Below are 19,014 nucleotides of genomic sequence, written 5' to 3' on the forward strand. Positions count from 1 at the left end.
TCATGCACCAATGAGAAATGTACACAGTTTTAAATTTGTACGATCATTCACTAGAACGTGTGATGCTTTGAGTCCTACGGAGTACACAACTTTTACGCCATAAACACGAATTTTGATATGATACAATAGCAATAAGCCCCTTCGGAGGTGAAGTACACAAGATTTGGGTACAATTCACTCCTTATGATATGCACAAGTCAAGTTTGTCATCTCTTAACGATAAAGACGGGATTTATCCTCTGGTCGTTCTACGTCACGACAACCCGTGTCTATGTCAGCAATTTAAGTGCGTCAGAAATTTTCTGCGTCGATCTTCGACAACAACATGGCAGCCAGAATCTCCCCTGGGATCAAAGTTTGTGTGTAACGTGAAAGTTTCGTAAAAATTAGTTATAATCTTCAGAATCTGACAAACTACAACCACTTGTGTATTTGTGTCACCAAGGAGGAAATTACATTCCAAAAGAATCTCTAGGCTGTTCGTATTACCCTGGATACCCGGTATCAGCACTGCTATGCATCCAGGCTGGGTCAACTGTACTGACGTATCATAATCTGCACCGCCGGGATTCAGTTGATGTTTGTACTTGAAAAATGGTGAAACTCTGTCTTATGTAAACTACCTTTAAAATCGTGTACAATTCGCACGTGTACACTGGCATTTGTCCCGCACACGAACGTGAGCAACATTTCTCCCTCACGCGACCGACCACTAGAAATGATTGGCAACTTGCACACAGCGTATTGACATAATTACAAAAGTAGTTCAAAAGTTTAAAACAGAATCGTCGAGCTAAATCTCTTTGCGAAAAGTAACGAACTCTTGGCTTACAGTACGTATGTGACAATCCCTCTATTATTCTTCACTCACCTCGGAAAATGACGTAGTGACCCTTATTATCACTCGTCGACGCAGTTGTTACGTCACTTGTATTTTCCTTCGCCGAACGTAGAAAAATATTAGGGAATAATATCTGAATATACAAGTAGCACTCGCCAATATATGTCTGTGTGCCAATAATTGTCTTTTCATTGAATGATCGCTGTGATACTCAAAATCCGACAATCTAAACTTTTTCTTTGAGTCAGCAACGTACTTCATACTTCTTGAGCCTTTGCCTGCGCAGTACTACTGTTGCGCTCGTCCTTAGGGAAATTTACGAGTTAAGGTACCAGTCCGGATCGTAATGCTTTCAGTAACTGAAGCTGACACACCAATATGTAGATTGTAACACAACCTTGTACTTTATTGCAAGATGGCGACCGTGTCGTTCACTGTCAACGGTCTGATCTCAAGTCTATGTAGTCTAAGCTCTCTACAAAGTTAAATACATATTCAAACTTACATAATTACAAAAGTTATCACGTGGTAATTTTACCGCCAGTCTTTGATTGTTTCTTAAGATTAAATAAGATCACACCATGGAATATCCCATTCTCGATTGTTCTCATTGAAATCTTAACCAATGATTAATTAAACTATCACACTATCTCTTATCTGCTTCTCGTACGATCTGAGTCAATGACCTTCACACGCCTTAGCCACGTGAGGGACGCTTTGAGATAAAATCGCTACAGGGAGGGGCGTTACACAACGCTTCGAGATAAATCTCTACAGGGAGGGGCGTTACACTCTCCCAACTTTTTTATAACCAGCGTCCTCGCTTGTCAAAACGAGTGACGAAGCATGGCGATAGCGAACAATTGCAATCTACTTAAAATATAAACCAGATACGAACTGAATATGCTCACGTGTTTTACAACAGGTTCATTAATAGTAGTACGCTTCACAGAACAATGAGATATATGTTATCACTATATGTAGCAGGTTTTTTTCAACTTCGCACAGTACTCTCAGAGTTTAATCACTAATTACAAAACTTTATTTAATATGCAAATGAGCTGTTAATTAACTTGACACTGCTCAATGCTTTATGGGACAATTAGATATCCCACAGATCAACATTTGTAGCACGTTTTATTCAATTTAATGCTGTAATTTTAGACTAATGTCACTAATTACAAAGTTAATTAAATATGCAAATGAACCCTTAATTAACTTTACACTACTAAATGCTTTACAACACAGTTAGATATCTGTCGTATCAGTATGTGCAGCAGTTTTCATCATATTTGATGCAGTTATTTCGGAGTTATATGACTAATTATAAGACTTCATGATATATGCAAATGAGCTAATTATTAACTTTACACTGCTCAATGCTTCTAAGTACAATTGGATATTTATCAGATCAACATCTGTAGCAGGTTTCATCAAATTTAACGCAGTAATTTTGGAGTAATACTACTAATTACAAAGTTCAATAAATATGCAAATGAACCCTTGATTAACTTCACACAACTAAATGCTCTACACAACAATTAGATATCTGTCGGATCAGTATCTGCAGCAGATTTCATCACATTTGGTGCAGTTATTTTGGAATTATATCACTAAATACAAAACTTCATAAAATATGCAAATGACCTATTTGTTAACTTGACACTGCCAAATGCTTCTCAGTACAATTAGATATGTATCAAAACAATATCTGTACCCATTTTCACTGACTTGGCTGCCGTAATTTCAGAGTTATATACCTAATTACAAAGTTCATCAAATATGCAAATAAACCCTTAATTAATTTCACACTACTAAATGCTTTACACTACAGTTAGATATCAGTCGTATCAGTATCTGCAGCAGATTTCATCACATTTGGTGAAGTTATATCGGAGTTATATGACTAATTACAAACCTTCATAAAATATGCAAATGAGCTATTTATTGACTTGACACTGCCTAAAGCTTCAAAGTATAATTAGATATATATCAGATCAATATTTGTTGCAAGTATCATTAAGTTTGGTGCAGGAATGTCAGAGTGATCTCACTAATAACAAAAGTTCATTTAATATGCAAATGAGAAGATAATTGACATGACACTAAGAGTATCATCATAATATTCTTAGATTGTCATCTGTAAAAAATTTCATGAAATTGTGTGCAGTATTTCTTGGTATATGTCTACACTGTCATTACAGTTCTCCATAGCGAAACCATTGTACCGAAAAAAAAAAACAATATTGCATAACTTCATTAATATGCAAGCCATACTAACCAAAATCTAATCAGTTCTTGCAAGTAGCATATGGTACATGTGTACCGAATCTGACTTGAATCCGTTCAGGCGTTTTTGAGTTATCGTGTAAACAGACAGACAGACAGACAGACACACACACACACACTAACACACACACACACACACACGTACACGGACAGACAGACAGACATCGCTACGATATTAGCCCACGTGTTTACACACGTGAGCTAAAAATACATTAATCGTAACGCAGTGTGGTTAAAATACGCAAAAATCACACATTTTACAAGTTAGCATAAAGACATTATTCGTGCACCTACAAAATTACAGACTAACATTAACGCATCTAAAATACTTACAGAAATACTAATAAAATCACTAAAATACATCCAACTACAAACTCAAAGTTCAACTTTTCTACATAAAATACAGGAAATCGACAAAAATCATTCCAAAATCGTGCTAAATGCTAATGAAAATTTTCTTTAATTTGTGTGAAAGGTGAGTGAACTGAAAGGGGGTGGACATTGAGAAGGATGACGTAATTTTGCTTGGGGTATTCTGATATCACGGTCAAAGGTTCAGGGTAACCATAGTAACGACCCTTAGGCATCAATAGACTGTAGCAAATAGCAACTCCTGTGCCAATATTCGCGGCTCTTTCTATCTCCAAAAATCTTCATAAAACATAAAACAACAAAAACATCAACACAACAAAAACTCCAAAAATAAACGTGATAAACCTCAATATCGCTTCATCTCCAAAACTCAATTCTTCAGGCCATTCGGTCAAATCTTAGGACCATTGTATCACTTACGGATCACTAGCACTGGCATTCCTAGCCAACTGAGGGGAGAGAAACAACAAAAAATCCACAACTTCTTACACTTACTTCTTCAACAACAACATAGCTTCAACTTCATCAACAAAACACAACAAAACACTTCAAAAAGAAAGACGCCTCGTTTGCATACAAGTGCAGAGTATTATCCTAATAAAAGAGTGGTTTCCAAAATACCAGACAATTCACCAAAAACAAAAAAGTCATGCATGCTTATTTGCGTTGCTTTCGGGCCTTATGAGTGGGTTTACCTATAATGGTGACTGGATTTGACTTCAAACTTTCCGAAGCTGCGTCATTAAGATTCTCCTCCGGTTCCCATGTGTTATGTTTCGCGTCGTATCCATGCCATTTTATCAAATATTCGCGTTTTCCATTTCGATATCTACATTTTTCAATTTTCTCTATACCAAAGTACTTATTCTTATCATTATCATCAGTTTGTGATACAGAAAGCCGACATAATCGTTCTTCGGCGCGCTCACGAATTTCGCGGTGACGTTGTTTGTTTCATTGATTATTATCAGATGACTCGAGGGGCGTTTCACTGGCACTAAAGTAAATGTCGGTATGTAACTCTAAGTGGTAATCTAGAGTTGCTGGATGTGGCATGTTGTTTACGTCGTCGTTCGTCTCACTATCATCGGTGCTGTATTGACTCGGTTTCGAATCTAACAGTCGGCGTGGTCTCAGATGGGCGTGTTTCAATCGATTAACATGAACAACATTTTTGTTGGGCTTTACATTTACTATTGGTTGTAAATGGTAGTTTACTGGGGATACTTGCGCGCTGATTGTGTATGGGCCTCGATAGGGATGGGCGAACTTTGGACTTTTTCCGACTGTTGCTGCTGGAGAGTGTAAATAGACTGTATCGCCTACTTTAAACTTGACAATCTTGCCCAATTTTCTGTCGTGTCTTTCCTTCATAAAATTTTGCGCTCTGTGTATAATTACTTTGGCTAACCAAACTGCTAAGTTTCGTTTCTGCGCTATGTCTTTCAAATGGAAATCTATAGTTCTTGATCTGTGGTAAGATTTCTACATCCACCGGAAGTTTCACTTCATATCCGAACATTGCTATGAAAGGACTGACACCGGTCGTCTCATGCGGACTTGATCGATACGCAAACATCACGGAAGCTAAATATTGATCCCAATCATCTTCTCTTTCAGACACATACATAGACAACATACTCAGAAGACTCTGATTCATACGTTCCATGGCCCCATTTGAGGAAAGGTGATAAGGACTGGTGAAACGTTTTGTAATTTCAAAATAACGGCAAACTTCTTTGACAATTTGTGACGTAAATGCTGGTCCTTGATCTGAGATTAAAATACTGGGGAAACCGAACATGCAAAGGATTTGCTCAAACATAATCTTAGCAACCGTCTCAGCTTTCATATCAGGGGTTGCAAAAGCCCAACTAAATTTCGTCAAATATTCCGTAAACAACAAAACGTACTTATTGCCTTGTTTTGTTTCTTTCAAGGGACCTAGAAAATTAACTCCAACTCGTTGCATAACTGAGGACACGGGGATGGGGAGCAAAGGGGCTTTACCTTGAGGACCGCGCTGGCGCGAGTGACATTTCACACATGTATTTACATAATCAGTAACATCCTTGATCATTGTTTTCCAGAAATAACGCAATCTTATAGTCTCCAAAGTGCGGCGTACGCCTTGATGACCACCTGTAATATCATCATTCATTCTCTGAAGGATATAAAGTTGCAATGATTGGGGACCACAACCTGGCTAACGCATTTCTCTTTATTTGCAGCCTTACCTGTCGCATTCCAGTAATGATAAAACACACCGTCAATGATTGCATAGTTATCGCTATAACATGTTACGGATTGCGCCAATTTATTTGGTAATTCGCCTTTCTCGATAAAATTAAACCACTATTTTAACTGACTATCTTTTCTCTGCAAATTCTTAATTCGTGTCAACACCTCATCTTCCTCTACTATTTGATCAGTACTTCTTGAGTCACGGCGACTAATCTCTAGATTTCCATCGTCAACGTCATCACTAGATTGTAATTCCGCGCCTGTTTTAGATTCAGTCTCCGTATACAATTGCCGTACATCCCTTACAACATCATTATCGGACGGGATAGCTATCTTATTTACTGGGACCACCGATTCGCTACTTTGAATTTCCGTAGACATACCTGTATCATTATCTTCATTTGATTTTGTCGCGTCAAAATCAATATCTACTTCCGATTTCTCATCATCAATGAAATCTCTACCGCTGAAATCGGAACTATTGTCACAAAGTTCCGAGTATTTCCTACGAGACAATCCGTCCGCATGCGCAATAGACTTCCCTGGTTTATGAACCATTTTGAAATCATAACCCTGCACTTTCAGTATCCAACGAGCGATTCTACCTGAAGGTTTCTTAATTCTGAACAAATACGGGAGATTTGCGTGATCAGTAATAATTTGAAATTTCGTTGAACGCAAGTAAGGGTCGCATTGGGCCAGACCATGTATAACTGCGATAGCCTCTCTTTCTGTAGTTGTGTATCGCTGTTGCGCTGCACTGAGGGAACGCCAACCATAAACGATAGGTCTCTCTACTCCGTCTTGCTCTTGTGTCACTACAAAACCAACACTATAGGCCGATGGATCTGTGTATAATTTGAAAGGTACGCCGAAACGTGGAAATCATAGAACTGGGGCAGTAATAAGGCTTGTTTAAGAGTATCAAACGCTTCCTGACACTTATCATTCCAATAAAATTTCACCTCCTTCTTCAACAATTTGTAAAGGGGGCCAGCAATCTTTGCAAAATCTTTGATAAAACAACGATAAAAGCCAACACATCCTAAAAATGCACGTAATTCGGAAACCTTTTTGGGGACGGGGAAATCTCGAATAGCACTCACCTTTTTCGAATCAACAGAAATTCCATCTTTGTTGAGATTATGACCAAGAAATTTCACCTGTTTCTAACCAAAAGAACACTTCTGAGGACGAAGTTTCAATCCAGCCTCACGGAGGCGAGACAAAACCGCGTCGAGATGTTGTAAGTGTTCTTCAAACGTCCTTGAGAAGACAATCAAATCATCAATATACACCAACACATAATGCCATAACATATTCCTGAAAACAAACTGCATAGTACGTTGAAAAGAATTAGCTGAATTTCTCATACCTTTGGGAAGTCGATTAAATTCATACAAACCATCATGACAGACATAGGCCGTTTTGTGTGTGTCTCGTTCGTCAATAGCAATTTGCCAAAAACCTGACATCATGTCTAAAGTCGAAAAGTACTGGGGATTTTGATCACCTATCATTTCAAGAGACTCGGTAAGGTTTGGGATAGGGAATACATTCGGTTTAGTAAGAGAATTTACTCTGCGATAGTTTAAACAGAAGCGATACTCGTTCGATGATGATTTTTTTACAAGCACGACCGGGAAAGAGAACTGCGAAGTGCTTGGGGAAATTATACCTTGGGCCAGCAAATTATCAACTTCCTTCTCAATGACCTTGCGCTTTTCTGGGTCAACTCTATAGGGCGGCATTTGAACAGGTTGAGCCCCCGGGACTTACTCGATTCTATGCTTTATGACTTCACAATAACCCAACTTCTTATCATCACCAACAAATGCTTGTCGATTTTTCCATAATATTTCTTGCAAACTCTTGCTCTGTTGATCATTCAAAAATGAATCACTAAAAATCAAACTGACTCAGAAATCGTTGACGGGCGGTTTCATTTACTTGCTCATTCACATTCCTACCAACATCAATATCCAAATTATGAATAGTGGCACCCCCTGGAAGAAAACGGAACGCCCCCAGTTTTGTCCCCTTTCTTATGTATACATCCCTTTCGGTCGTATTAACTAATCTTATCGGAACTTCGTTCGTCTTTGTCATCGATAAAACACGTGCTGCCACGACTCCAAATGGCTCAAAGTTTTTGTGTTTTCTGTATGTCCGAGAATTCCATCGGCATATGGCCACTAAACTTACCGGAAATTTCTAATTCTGATCGAGGTGGAACAGTGAAGCCCTCGGTAGCCTTGACAACCATAGCCGAACGAAGCTTTAATCTCTTACTGGCAATATCAATTACAGCTCTATATTTCATAAGAAAATCAACACCAATAATTAACTTTTGTTTCAAATTTTCAACCAAATGAATTGACATCATAACTTTCTTACCAGCAATATTAACACGTACATTTACAACACCCTTAATTGGAATTTGACGATCATCAGCTAATTTGATTGCGTTGTAATTTATATTATGAATTCTTTGCTTATGCAATTTCGGAATTTCAGATAACAAACTCACCGGAGCAACCGTAATGGCAGCACCTGTATCAACAATTGCTGGAACACTCTGATTCATTATACTAACATTGATAACACTAATAACTTGTACACAACTATCATCAATATTCAAATTACACACGCTCTTAACATTATCAAATATCCCATTATCTGGCCAATCACAGGTACCATCCCCTTGATTCTTTCTCCAAACACCTGCCGGCTTTATTCGTTTTTTTCATGGTATAAACGCCCCCCTGCCAGACAGTTACGAGCAATATGGCCAGGTTGACCGCAATTATAACAAACTTTAGCACCTTGCCCAACATTATTGTTACTATTATTACCACTGGGACATGCAGATCTAGTGTGCCCAACCCCTCCGCAATTATAACAAACCACATTTTGATTGATTTGCCGGTTTTGAAAAGTCTGTTGTCTCCCATTGTTCCTGAATTGCTGGCTATTGTTCCATTGGTACGAGTAAGAGTTCTGTCTCTGGTCATAATTATTACTTAAATTAGGACATACCGTATCTACTTGTACCGATGCTGGTGAAATGCCGTTCGTCACTGCAACCTGCAGTACGGCAGCCTTCTTTTCTTCTACCAGCCTTTTATTCTGTTCGGCCAGCATCATGACGATCTTCGTCAGTTCCGTTGTCGAAGAACCATCGTCCTCGGGCAGATCAACCACTAACTCACCGGTCTTTGCAGATGTGAAAGCCGCCCTGAAGTCCTCGGGGTCCCATCCAGCGACGAACTTCTTCAGCTTTTGCCGCAGTCCCTGGAGGAAAGCGCTCAAAAGTTCGGCGTCTGTTCGAACATACTGATCACACTTGTCTTTCAGGCGACCTGCATAACTCTCCACAGATTCGTTCGGCCTCTGGCGAATAATGCGAATTTCTTCATCATTACGCCACCTCGGTGTCTGTCGAGTAAAACACTCACGAAAAGCGTTTCTAAGGGCCTCCCAATTTCCCAAGATTTCCTCTGGCTGTGAGTTAAACCAACGCTCAGCCTCATCAGTCAGCAGCAAACCAAAGACATCACGGATGTTGTTTTGCGCTAATTGTCTTAAGTGCACGTACAGCTCAAACTTCCTCATCAATTTCTGAGGGCAGTCGCTCTCTCACTCAGTGTACCTAGGAGGCATGATATTTGCACTTATAGTCAAATTGTCAACGTGCCTACCTAGAGCATCCATTTCGGCTTGTCGGTCTTCTTGCCCTCGGTTTCGCAAACCCTGCACCTGTTAAAGTATCTCTCTGATGCACTGCTGGAGGTTATCATATCGCTGATCCTGCTGCTGGTTCAGTGGTACAGCTACTGGTATATCTGCTTGTTCTGCCATGTCTGGTTCTTGTCGCCCGTTGATTTTACCAGATCTAAGAATCATATATTCGTCCTGCTTCAGTATACTCCGGATTCTCACACCAAATTGTTGCGCTCGTAGTTAAGGGAATTTACGAGTTGAGGTACCAGTCTGGATCGTAATGCTTTCAGTAACTGAAGCTGACACACCAAGATGTTGATTGTAACTCAACCTTGTACTTTATTGCAAGATGGCGACCGTCTCGTTCACTGTCAACGGTCTGATCTCAAGTCTATCTAGTCTAAGCTCTCTACAAAGTTAAATACATATTCAAACTTACATAATTACAAAAGTTATCACGTGGTAATTTTCCCGCCAGTCTTTGATTGTTTCTTAAGATTAAATAAGATCACACCATGGAATATCCCATTCTCGATTGTTCTCATTGAAATCTTAACATATAATTAATTAAACTATCACACTATCTCTTATCTGCTTCTCGTACGATCTGAGTCACACTGCTTGGCCACGTGAGGGACGCTTCGAGATAAAATCTCTACAGGGAGGGGCGTTACACTACATCTGGAACTTCTTTTTATAACAGATACCTTTATTAGTCTTCAAGCATGGATTTTGGTGACATCCTGCTTAAACCTTGTTTTGGAAGAGTTAAATTTGAATTTTGTTCATGTCACCCAACTTTGCGTGAACAGATGTGCACAAATAAAATAACTGAGGATTTTTCAAACAGCATACCTAAATTCTGACTTGAAGTTGGTGACGGCATATACTACTCAGTTTTGGGTAAAGAATGTCACTATGGAAGATCCGATCATAGCGAAACTCTATGAGAGACTGCTAAGCACTGTTTAATGACTATGAATACAACTGAGAAAGATCAACAAACTGAATAACAAATTTGAGTAAAAAGTCAGCAAACACTGTACAATAAGGCTGCATTGGTCTGCATAACAAGTTTCTTGTTAAAACCTCTTTGATATATATATATATACATATATGTGTCTTGTGGCCAGCTACAAGCTTAGCTAACCTGGGGAACAATGCTTTCACGAATCAGCTGTAAAAGTAAATAGTCTTGTATGAGAATCAAAGTCTAGGGGCCACACCCTTTTTTAACAAAGTTTTAAACTTCTGCGCGAAGTTTAAGGTAATTTCTAACTATTGTGAGTGTCCGAGTATCAGTCAAAAAGGTGCATTCTACAATGATTGCTAAAGACAAATCTCTAGGTTCCCCCATTTTCTTCGAAAAAAATAAACCGCAACAAAGTTTCAAGACGGACATGAAACTCTGTGTTTTCCATATTGCAGGGGAACGTCCTTACCTTCGACAACATTCAAACTATCTATACAGACTACCTGAAACACAGGCGGTTTTAGAACTAAAAGAAGAGGAGACCTTGGAATTGAGAGGGAAGACCGCCAGAGGGCAACTTGACCACGGTAATTGCGCGCAATTTATTGTCACACTGTAGGGTTCCAGTACAAAATTCAGACAGTGGCCTCAAATGATACTGTCTGACTCTATTAGATGTGGATGACAATGCCTTCAGAATGCATATATGCTTTTGAAGATCACCATGTTTCCTTTCCCTCTTCTTATTCTGCGAGCTGTTACTTCGAAAAACAATCTTACACCTCTGCTTCGAGCTTAAGAAACACAAAATGAAGAGTCGAATGAAAAAACACCGTGAAGATATTAATCTTAATGCTCACTCACCTGATTTAGGATATGTGACGACGAAAACGTCGTCTTGTCGGCACTGAACGATTTCCTTGGATTCTAAGACCCGACGGTTCACGAAATATGTGAACGGGACTCCCTTGAAAATGAACTGACCGGGTGTTCTGAAAAGTTCAGTTTGTTCAACGCTCATGATGCGTTTGTCACGATATGAGAGAACATCTACACTTGACTGCATGGTTTCGCTTGAGCAGTGCCTTTTTTTGACGATGTGCAGAAATATAAGCCAAATTTTGGCGCAGCTAGTTATGGGCCTGTAGTGTTACCTTAATGGACTTTATCTTAATGTCATCAGCCCCTAAGGAACACAGTCAAAACGGCCCACGTATCTCCCAAAGTCGAGAAATAACAATGAAGGCAAACATTAAAGTTTATCACCTAGGCTAGGCGGGTCATACTCTGCAATCCGACGTGTGCTATTGGTGAGCTCCCAATTGATAATCTGTAAAAAATATGTGAGCAGTGCGTGACAGTAGTCGGTGACAAAATTCGAACACCAAAGTTGAAGTGTCATCAACCGCAGCATAGTCCATGAACTACTTGTGACCCTTGCAAACCAGATTGCAAAATAATGACTTATAAGTGACGGATGATTCCATTCTCTTCGCTCTTGCCATTGTACCGGACTGACTTAACACCGCGACACTTGTTGTGCTCATGATCGGCGAGGTACCCTGCTATTAAATTGCGCGTGTTTACGATGACATTAGACCTATCTTTGTGGGGTCAACACCAATCTTGATGTGGCAGTTTAATGAAGAGCCTCAGATCAAAGCCTTCGAACATATTCATGTTATGCCCACATGACGCGTGCAATATGTCGCAATTGCGCACTATTCATCATCTCTTCGGATAGCTTTATAAAAATTTCACCGTACCCTCTCCAATTGTAACAAGAGAGAATTTATGATTTTTTCCCCCGAAACAAGCGGAGATCTCAATTTGCACCAAAGTTTATTTATGTCAGTCTTCAGTGATCATTTGAGAGGAGGCATGTGATTTACCTATGCAAGATTTTTACCTACATGGCGCTACTACTGTCAATAATCGTGCACGTAATCTCACTCCTGTACCGCCTTCCTAATAAGGCAAACGCAACCTAGAGTAGGGGACCCTATTTAGAATTAGGAGAAGTAGGTCGAAGCAAACAGTACGTCGAACTCTTCAATGTCTATCATACCAGTGATTATAATGTATGCCATGCACCGAGTATGTGGCGGAACGTGCATTAAAGTTAACAGCCGATCGACAGTTGTTGTAGAGGCTTTTTAGCAGTGCACGATGATCGCCGGCTTTTCCTGACAACTTTATTTGCACTTTTGCTTAACATTTGTCGAATGACTTAGTAAATACATTGAGTTTTGACCTCTGAAGGCATGGTAAATTCAAAATCGATGAATGATTTTACTGATCAAATGCAATTTGTGTTTATATAACGTAATCAACCACTTTGTATCGTTCGGACGTTCGGGGATTTAGCAGGATGTACACTTTTGTCTGAAAGCAAGTTTTGAGCGATAAGGTTTGGCGAGCAAGGATAAGACCATGTTGGCTTAAACAGTCGAAACGATGATACTATGTACACAATGTCCCCACGCCGGCCTTTGATTTTTATGTGAGAGTGGCGTATTTGTAAATTTTAAAGGCCCCAGTGATGAAAGTTTGGATGTATTCTACAGCATTTTGCTAATGTTTGTCAGATGAATTCCTGTTCAACTGCCAAGATAGCGTTGTGTTGCCTATAGTGTTGAAATAGTCAATGGAGCCTGTATCTATGTACATTAAATCAGTTTTATTTCAGAGCTAGAGGGGCCTCAGGAAGTCCTTCAGTTTTACCATTTGAACAGCTCTTGCGAAATTTCACCCTCCTTCTCTATCAAACTCGTCCATTATCTCTGTCAACAACTGTTATTGGTTAACGTTTGGTACCTCTCCAACCTTTTATCAAGTCACCTCCTATAAATAGAAGCGGTCTTGATATGTTAAGCGACATATCGTCTAAATCTCAAAGTCATATTGATCCACATATATTGCTTTGGCTGAATTCCAGTGACACAACAACAAAAAGAAAGAAAGTTAAAGGCATACAGCAAGAGGGAAACCACTCAAATGCGTGTGTAAGACACCGCAGGAAATTATGTTCATTTATTACGTTTATTTTTGCATATTAACATCCCATCGTAATAAACCACGGGTTGTGTCCTTTCTTGAAATCTAAAAAATCGAAGTGATATCTGTTCGCAATTCCCCTGAGGTCAAAACTCCATAAGCATATTGCAACATATCGAGCGACACAGATTAACTGACATAAACAATAACAAAAAACATCTCTGCATCATATTTGAAAAATCTGAACACTAGACGAAAGCCGTTTTTAAATACGCCAAGCCTTTCAAAACTATGTGCTGTACACTGCTATACAACGACGTCATGATCATAGCGTGTCGTGGTGAACTACTTCGTAAAAATGCGGCTAAGGGGTCAAGGCTTAACCAAGCCCTTTCAACGACATAATTTTTCCCGACTGAACGAACGCCTTATTTATGTTGATTTCTTATCAGTACACACCCTAATCATTACCCTCGGTGATTTTGCTATTGGCTCGTTTAGCCCTATGTTTGTTTGTTTGTTTGTTTGTTGTTTGTTGGGAGATATGGTTCGTCAATTAGGGATGCCAAATTTTGTAATACAGAGAGCGTACCAGCAAGTACAAATTGTAAACAGATACGCAGGTGATAAGGTCCTTCAAGCTCGGCACCGCGTATGCTTGTTCACCACTTTGTAATATTTGCAAATGTATTGAATACGTACGACTTGTTGGGTACATGACTTGCCTCTCAAATGACTTTGGTAAAACCTGGGGAATTCAGTCACGTGAAATGGGCAATACCTACATATGTTCAATATTTTCATCATTTATATTCAAATAAAGAATTACTTTTTCTGATAATTATTGTCCTTAAAGTATGTTGAAACGCAAAGTTTTAGCCTCGCTAGCGCAAGGCTTCGAGTACAATATGCATCATTGCTGGTGACAATACCATTCTAATCCAGACAAAAATTCTGTCTTAATTTATGCCTTTATATTATGGTATTATCTATCAACAGGCTGTGTTGATAAATTGCGCATCGGCCAATCTTATTTGGAGCAAAATAAGCCTTTTAGGGGGAAAAACATCACAAAAAACTGGAAACTCCACCAAACGTTACAACCTACGTTTCTTTTAATTAATTTTTTATGAACTGATCGCTGAAAAAAATGAAAAACAGAACACCTCTACAAGCATTGATGTTTGAATGGCTGCTAAAATGGACATTGTGACCTAAGATGAGAAAATGAGCTCTCCAAATTTATATTATGTCGTGCAAAGTTCACCGTAATTGGACAAAAAATAGCAAAGTAGCATTTAAAGCAAATTTGGAAGCTATCTGAGGAGCATTTGCAGAGAAGAGCGTGCATGTATGACCAAAACTGAGGAAATTGTGTTAGCAAATTCAGTAAAACAAACGCAAATTTGATCATCATTCTCACAAAATAGAAGGAAGGCCCTGTCGATGCACCAAAAATAAAATCTTATTCATGTCATCATTCGGGTCGAGGAATAATAAATCCATCATTGGACACCGTAGCGCCAAACAGTATCCGGTTTTCCAGATATGTGTGTATCTGTGTGTCAGTGTTTGTGTGTCTGTGTCTGTGTCAATCCATCCCTCCGTTGGAAAATATATCAATATTGAGTACACTAATTTTAATAAGACCGCTGAAATTTGTAGATCGTACTTAGGTTTAGTTATGCCGAACCTTTGATGAGTATGGCATCTAATTGCCAGTTCATATATTTAATGAATTTCTGTAATAAGCTTGTAAATCGAAGCGTAATACACTGATTTGGATCAGAACTCCGGCATTCATGGATTGTACATAGCTTTCCTTATTGTGAAAGTTTGATTGGCACGAAATTATATTTATCTGCTAATTTGCATATTTAACGAATTTCTGCAGTTAAGATATATATCAACACTACATGCACGGATTTGAACCACACTTCTGAGATCCATTCATCATTTTTAGATAAACTTATGCTGATAGTTTTGTAGGCAGGACACTCTAATTACTCGCTCATTTTTCATATCGAATAGATATTTCTACTTTGGCTCTATATTAATACTGAATGTACTGATTTTGACCGAACCTTCGACTAACATACCTGGGTCTTCTTTTGCTGAAAGTTCGATGAGCACGACTTTCTAGGTATTATCTCATTTGCAAATTTAATGAATTAATGCAATTAGGCCACAAGTCAATTTGGAATGCACTGATTTTAATCTGACCCCTGATACATTCATCAAACATAGCTTTAGTTTTGCTGAAAGTGTGATGAGCAGAACATTCTCATTATCAGTTCATTTGAATATCGAATAGAGTTCTCTAATAAGGCCACATATAAACACTCAATGCACCGATTTGAACCGGACCCCTTGTAAACATTGATCATATATAGTTTTAGTTGTGTTGGAAGTTTGATGAGCAGAACATTCCAATTATTATGTCATTTGTTTATCAAATTAACTTTACAAATTAGGCTATATATCAGCACTACATCCACTGATTTCTACCGCACCTCATACGTAGATTCATTTATGCTGAAAGTCTGACGAGCAGAACGTTCTAATGTTTTGACCATTTGCTCATTGAATGAATTATTGTAAGTAGGCTAATATATCATTTCTGTAGGAACTGATTTCGACCAAATGTCTGCTACTTATTAAATAGACATAGGTCTACTTACGCTGAAGTTTTCAATGAGCAGGACATTCTAGTTATTATCTTATTTGCACATTGATGAATTTCTGTAATTAGGCCATATATCAATTCTGAATCACCGAAATTCATCAGACTTCTATGGTACACTGACCATACACAGTTTTCGTTATGCTGCAAGATTGGTTTGTATGACACGCTAAATAATAGCATATATGTATATTTAATAACTTTCTGTAAATATGAGTTATATCAAAAATATATATATCTAAATTTAGTTTCAAAAACATGAATCAATTTCGCTAGACAAAAATCACACTGTTTTTTTTTTTTATTGGAATGAGATTTTACCTTTCCTAAGCTCGTAAGTTTGAGCTTGTATTTTTTTCTTGCACACAATCATTCAAGTTGTTGTTACATGCAATTTGCTCTTAACCTCTTGCCAGTTTTCGTCATTACAAAGTTATACATACATATATAATTAATCAAACAAAATATTGTAATTTGCTGTAACCAATAATGACAATAGAAGGAGTTTATTATTTTTGTTAACAACGCCATAAGTTGTAAAACCAAATGAGCTTGTAAGTCACCATTTAATTTAACACACAGTGCAGATGGAAATGAAACACATGATGTACAAAATCGAGCTCAACGCTACTGTGGTGACCTATGGGAAATTAATTAGGGGTCTTTTGCCTAATTGTAATGATAAGAGTAGCAACCAAAAGATTGTCACGCCCAAATGGGAAATGTACACATTTTTAAATTTGTACGATCATTCACTAGAACGTGTGATCTTCGAGGTGCTGTTCAATGTATATAACAACATGGCAGCCGGAATCTCTCCTGCGATCAAAGTTTGTGTATGACGGGAAAATTTCGTAAAAAAATATTCATTATCATTAGAGTCTGACAAAATTCATCCAACTGATTAATTTTGAGTATATTTGGTGCATTTTTGTCGCCAAGGAGGAGATTACATGCCAAAGGAATCACGCCAATAATTTGCGGAAACAACAAACTCTAAACTGTTCGCATTATATACCCTGGATACCGAGCTTGAGCACTGCAATGCACGCAGGCGCGGCCTACTGTACTGACGTGCCAGAATCAGCACCGCTGGGATTCAGTTGATGTTTGTCCTCGAAAAATAGCGCAACTCTGTCTGACGTAAACTTTTAGGCCTCTGTGTACAAATCGCACGTGTAGACTGGCATTTTTCCAGTACACGAACGTGAGCAACATTTGTCGCTCACGCGACAGACCCGTAGAAATGATTGACAACTTGCACACAGCCATTTGACATAATTCCAAAAGTAGTTCAAAAGTTTAAAACCTGAATCGTTAAGGAAAACTATCTTTTATTTGGGAAAAATAACGAACTCTGGGTTTACAGTACGTATATGATATGTATATTATTCCCTTAGGCTACATTTTTCTTCACTCACCTCGGAAAATGCTCGTGACGTAATGACCCGTGTCATCAACTGTCGACAAAGTCGTTACGTCATTCGTATTTTCCTTCACCGAACGAAGAAAATATCAGGGAATAATATCTAAATATACAAGTAGCTGTAGCCAAGGGGCTTGTGCTATATGTCAATAATTGTCTTTCCATTAAATTATAGCTGTAATACTCAAAATCCGACAATCTAAACTTTGTCTTTGAGTCAGCAACGTGTTTTATACTTGATGCGTGATTTATGTAGTAGCCCACGCTTCTCGAGCCTTGGCCTGCGCAGTACTACATCTGGAGCTTCTTCTTTTTATACAAGATACCCTTATAAGTCTTCAAGCATGGATTTTGGTGACATCCTGCGTAAACCTTGTTTTGTAAGATATAAATGAATGTCCATTTTGTTCATGTCACCCGACTTTGCGTGAATTGATGTGCAAAATCTTAGATATCACTGAGGATTTTTCAAACAGCATGCCTAAATTCTGACTTAAAGTTAGTGACGACATGGGATACTCAGTTTTAAATAACGAATATTATTATGAAAGATCTGACCTTAGCGTAACTCTATGAGAATTCGCTAAGCCCTGTTTCATGACTATGAATACAACTGAGAAAGATCAACAAACTGAATAGCAAATTTCAATAAAAAGTCAGCAAACACTCTACAATAAGGCTGCATTGGTCTGCATAACGAGTTTCTTGTTAAAACCTCTTTGATATATACATATATATGTCTTGTTCGTCATTCAAGGCCATCCATAAAATTGTGGCCAGCTACCAGCTTAGCTAACCTGTGGAACAATGCTTTCTTTAACCGACTGTGAAAGTAAATAGTCTTGTATGAGAATCAAAGTAAAGGGGCCGTGCCATTTATTTACTGTCTGTTCTGTGCTGTTTTGTGTCTATGTTTACAACTTTTGTCTTACAAATTTTGACCTAGTATTATTGGATTATGGATTGGTGTGATTGCGATTATCTTAAACTCCTGCCAGAAGTTTAAGGTAACTTCTAACCATTGTGAGTGTCAGAGTATCAGTCAATGAGGTGCATTCTACAATGACTGCTACAGACAAAACTCTAGGTTCCCCAATTTTCTTCGAAAAAAATAATACGCAACAAAGTTTCAAGAGAGACATTAAACTCTGTGTTTTCCATATTGCAGGGGAACGTCCTTACCTTAGACAACATTCAAACTATCTATACAGACTACCTGAAACACAGGCAGTTTGAGAACTAAAAGAAGAGGAGACCTTGGAATTGAGAGGGAAGACCGCCAGAGGGCAACTTGGCCACGGTAATTGCGCGCAATTTATTGTCACACGGTAGGGTTCTAGTACAAAATTCAGACAGTGCCGTCAAATGATACTGTCTGACTCTATTAGATGTGGATGACAATGCCTTCAGAATGCAAAATATGCTTTTGAAGATCACCATGTCTTCTTTCCTCTTCTTACTCTGCG

At 38.5% G+C, this 19,014-nt stretch overlaps 1 protein-coding gene across 2 annotated transcripts in view; it reads right to left on the reverse strand.

Moving 5' to 3' along the window:
• The window catches only part of LOC139137047 (sulfotransferase 1B1-like), a 35,284-nt gene that overhangs the window by 15,847 nt on the left and 423 nt on the right, over positions 1 to 19,014 (reverse strand). The window contains exon 1 of one of the 2 annotated variants that reach the window (XM_070704999.1): positions 11,307 to 11,590. The exons of the other annotated variant lie outside the window; for it this stretch is intronic. Coding sequence (XP_070561100.1) covers positions 11,307 to 11,508 — 202 coding nt within the window. The 5' untranslated portion in view covers positions 11,509 to 11,590. Of the gene's footprint in view, positions 1 to 11,306; positions 11,591 to 19,014 lie in introns of those variants that run through there. 2 annotated transcript variants of the gene reach the window in all.

This window comes from Ptychodera flava, chromosome 7 (assembly GCF_041260155.1).
Source record: "Ptychodera flava strain L36383 chromosome 7, AS_Pfla_20210202, whole genome shotgun sequence".
NCBI lineage: Eukaryota > Metazoa > Hemichordata > Enteropneusta > Ptychoderidae > Ptychodera > Ptychodera flava.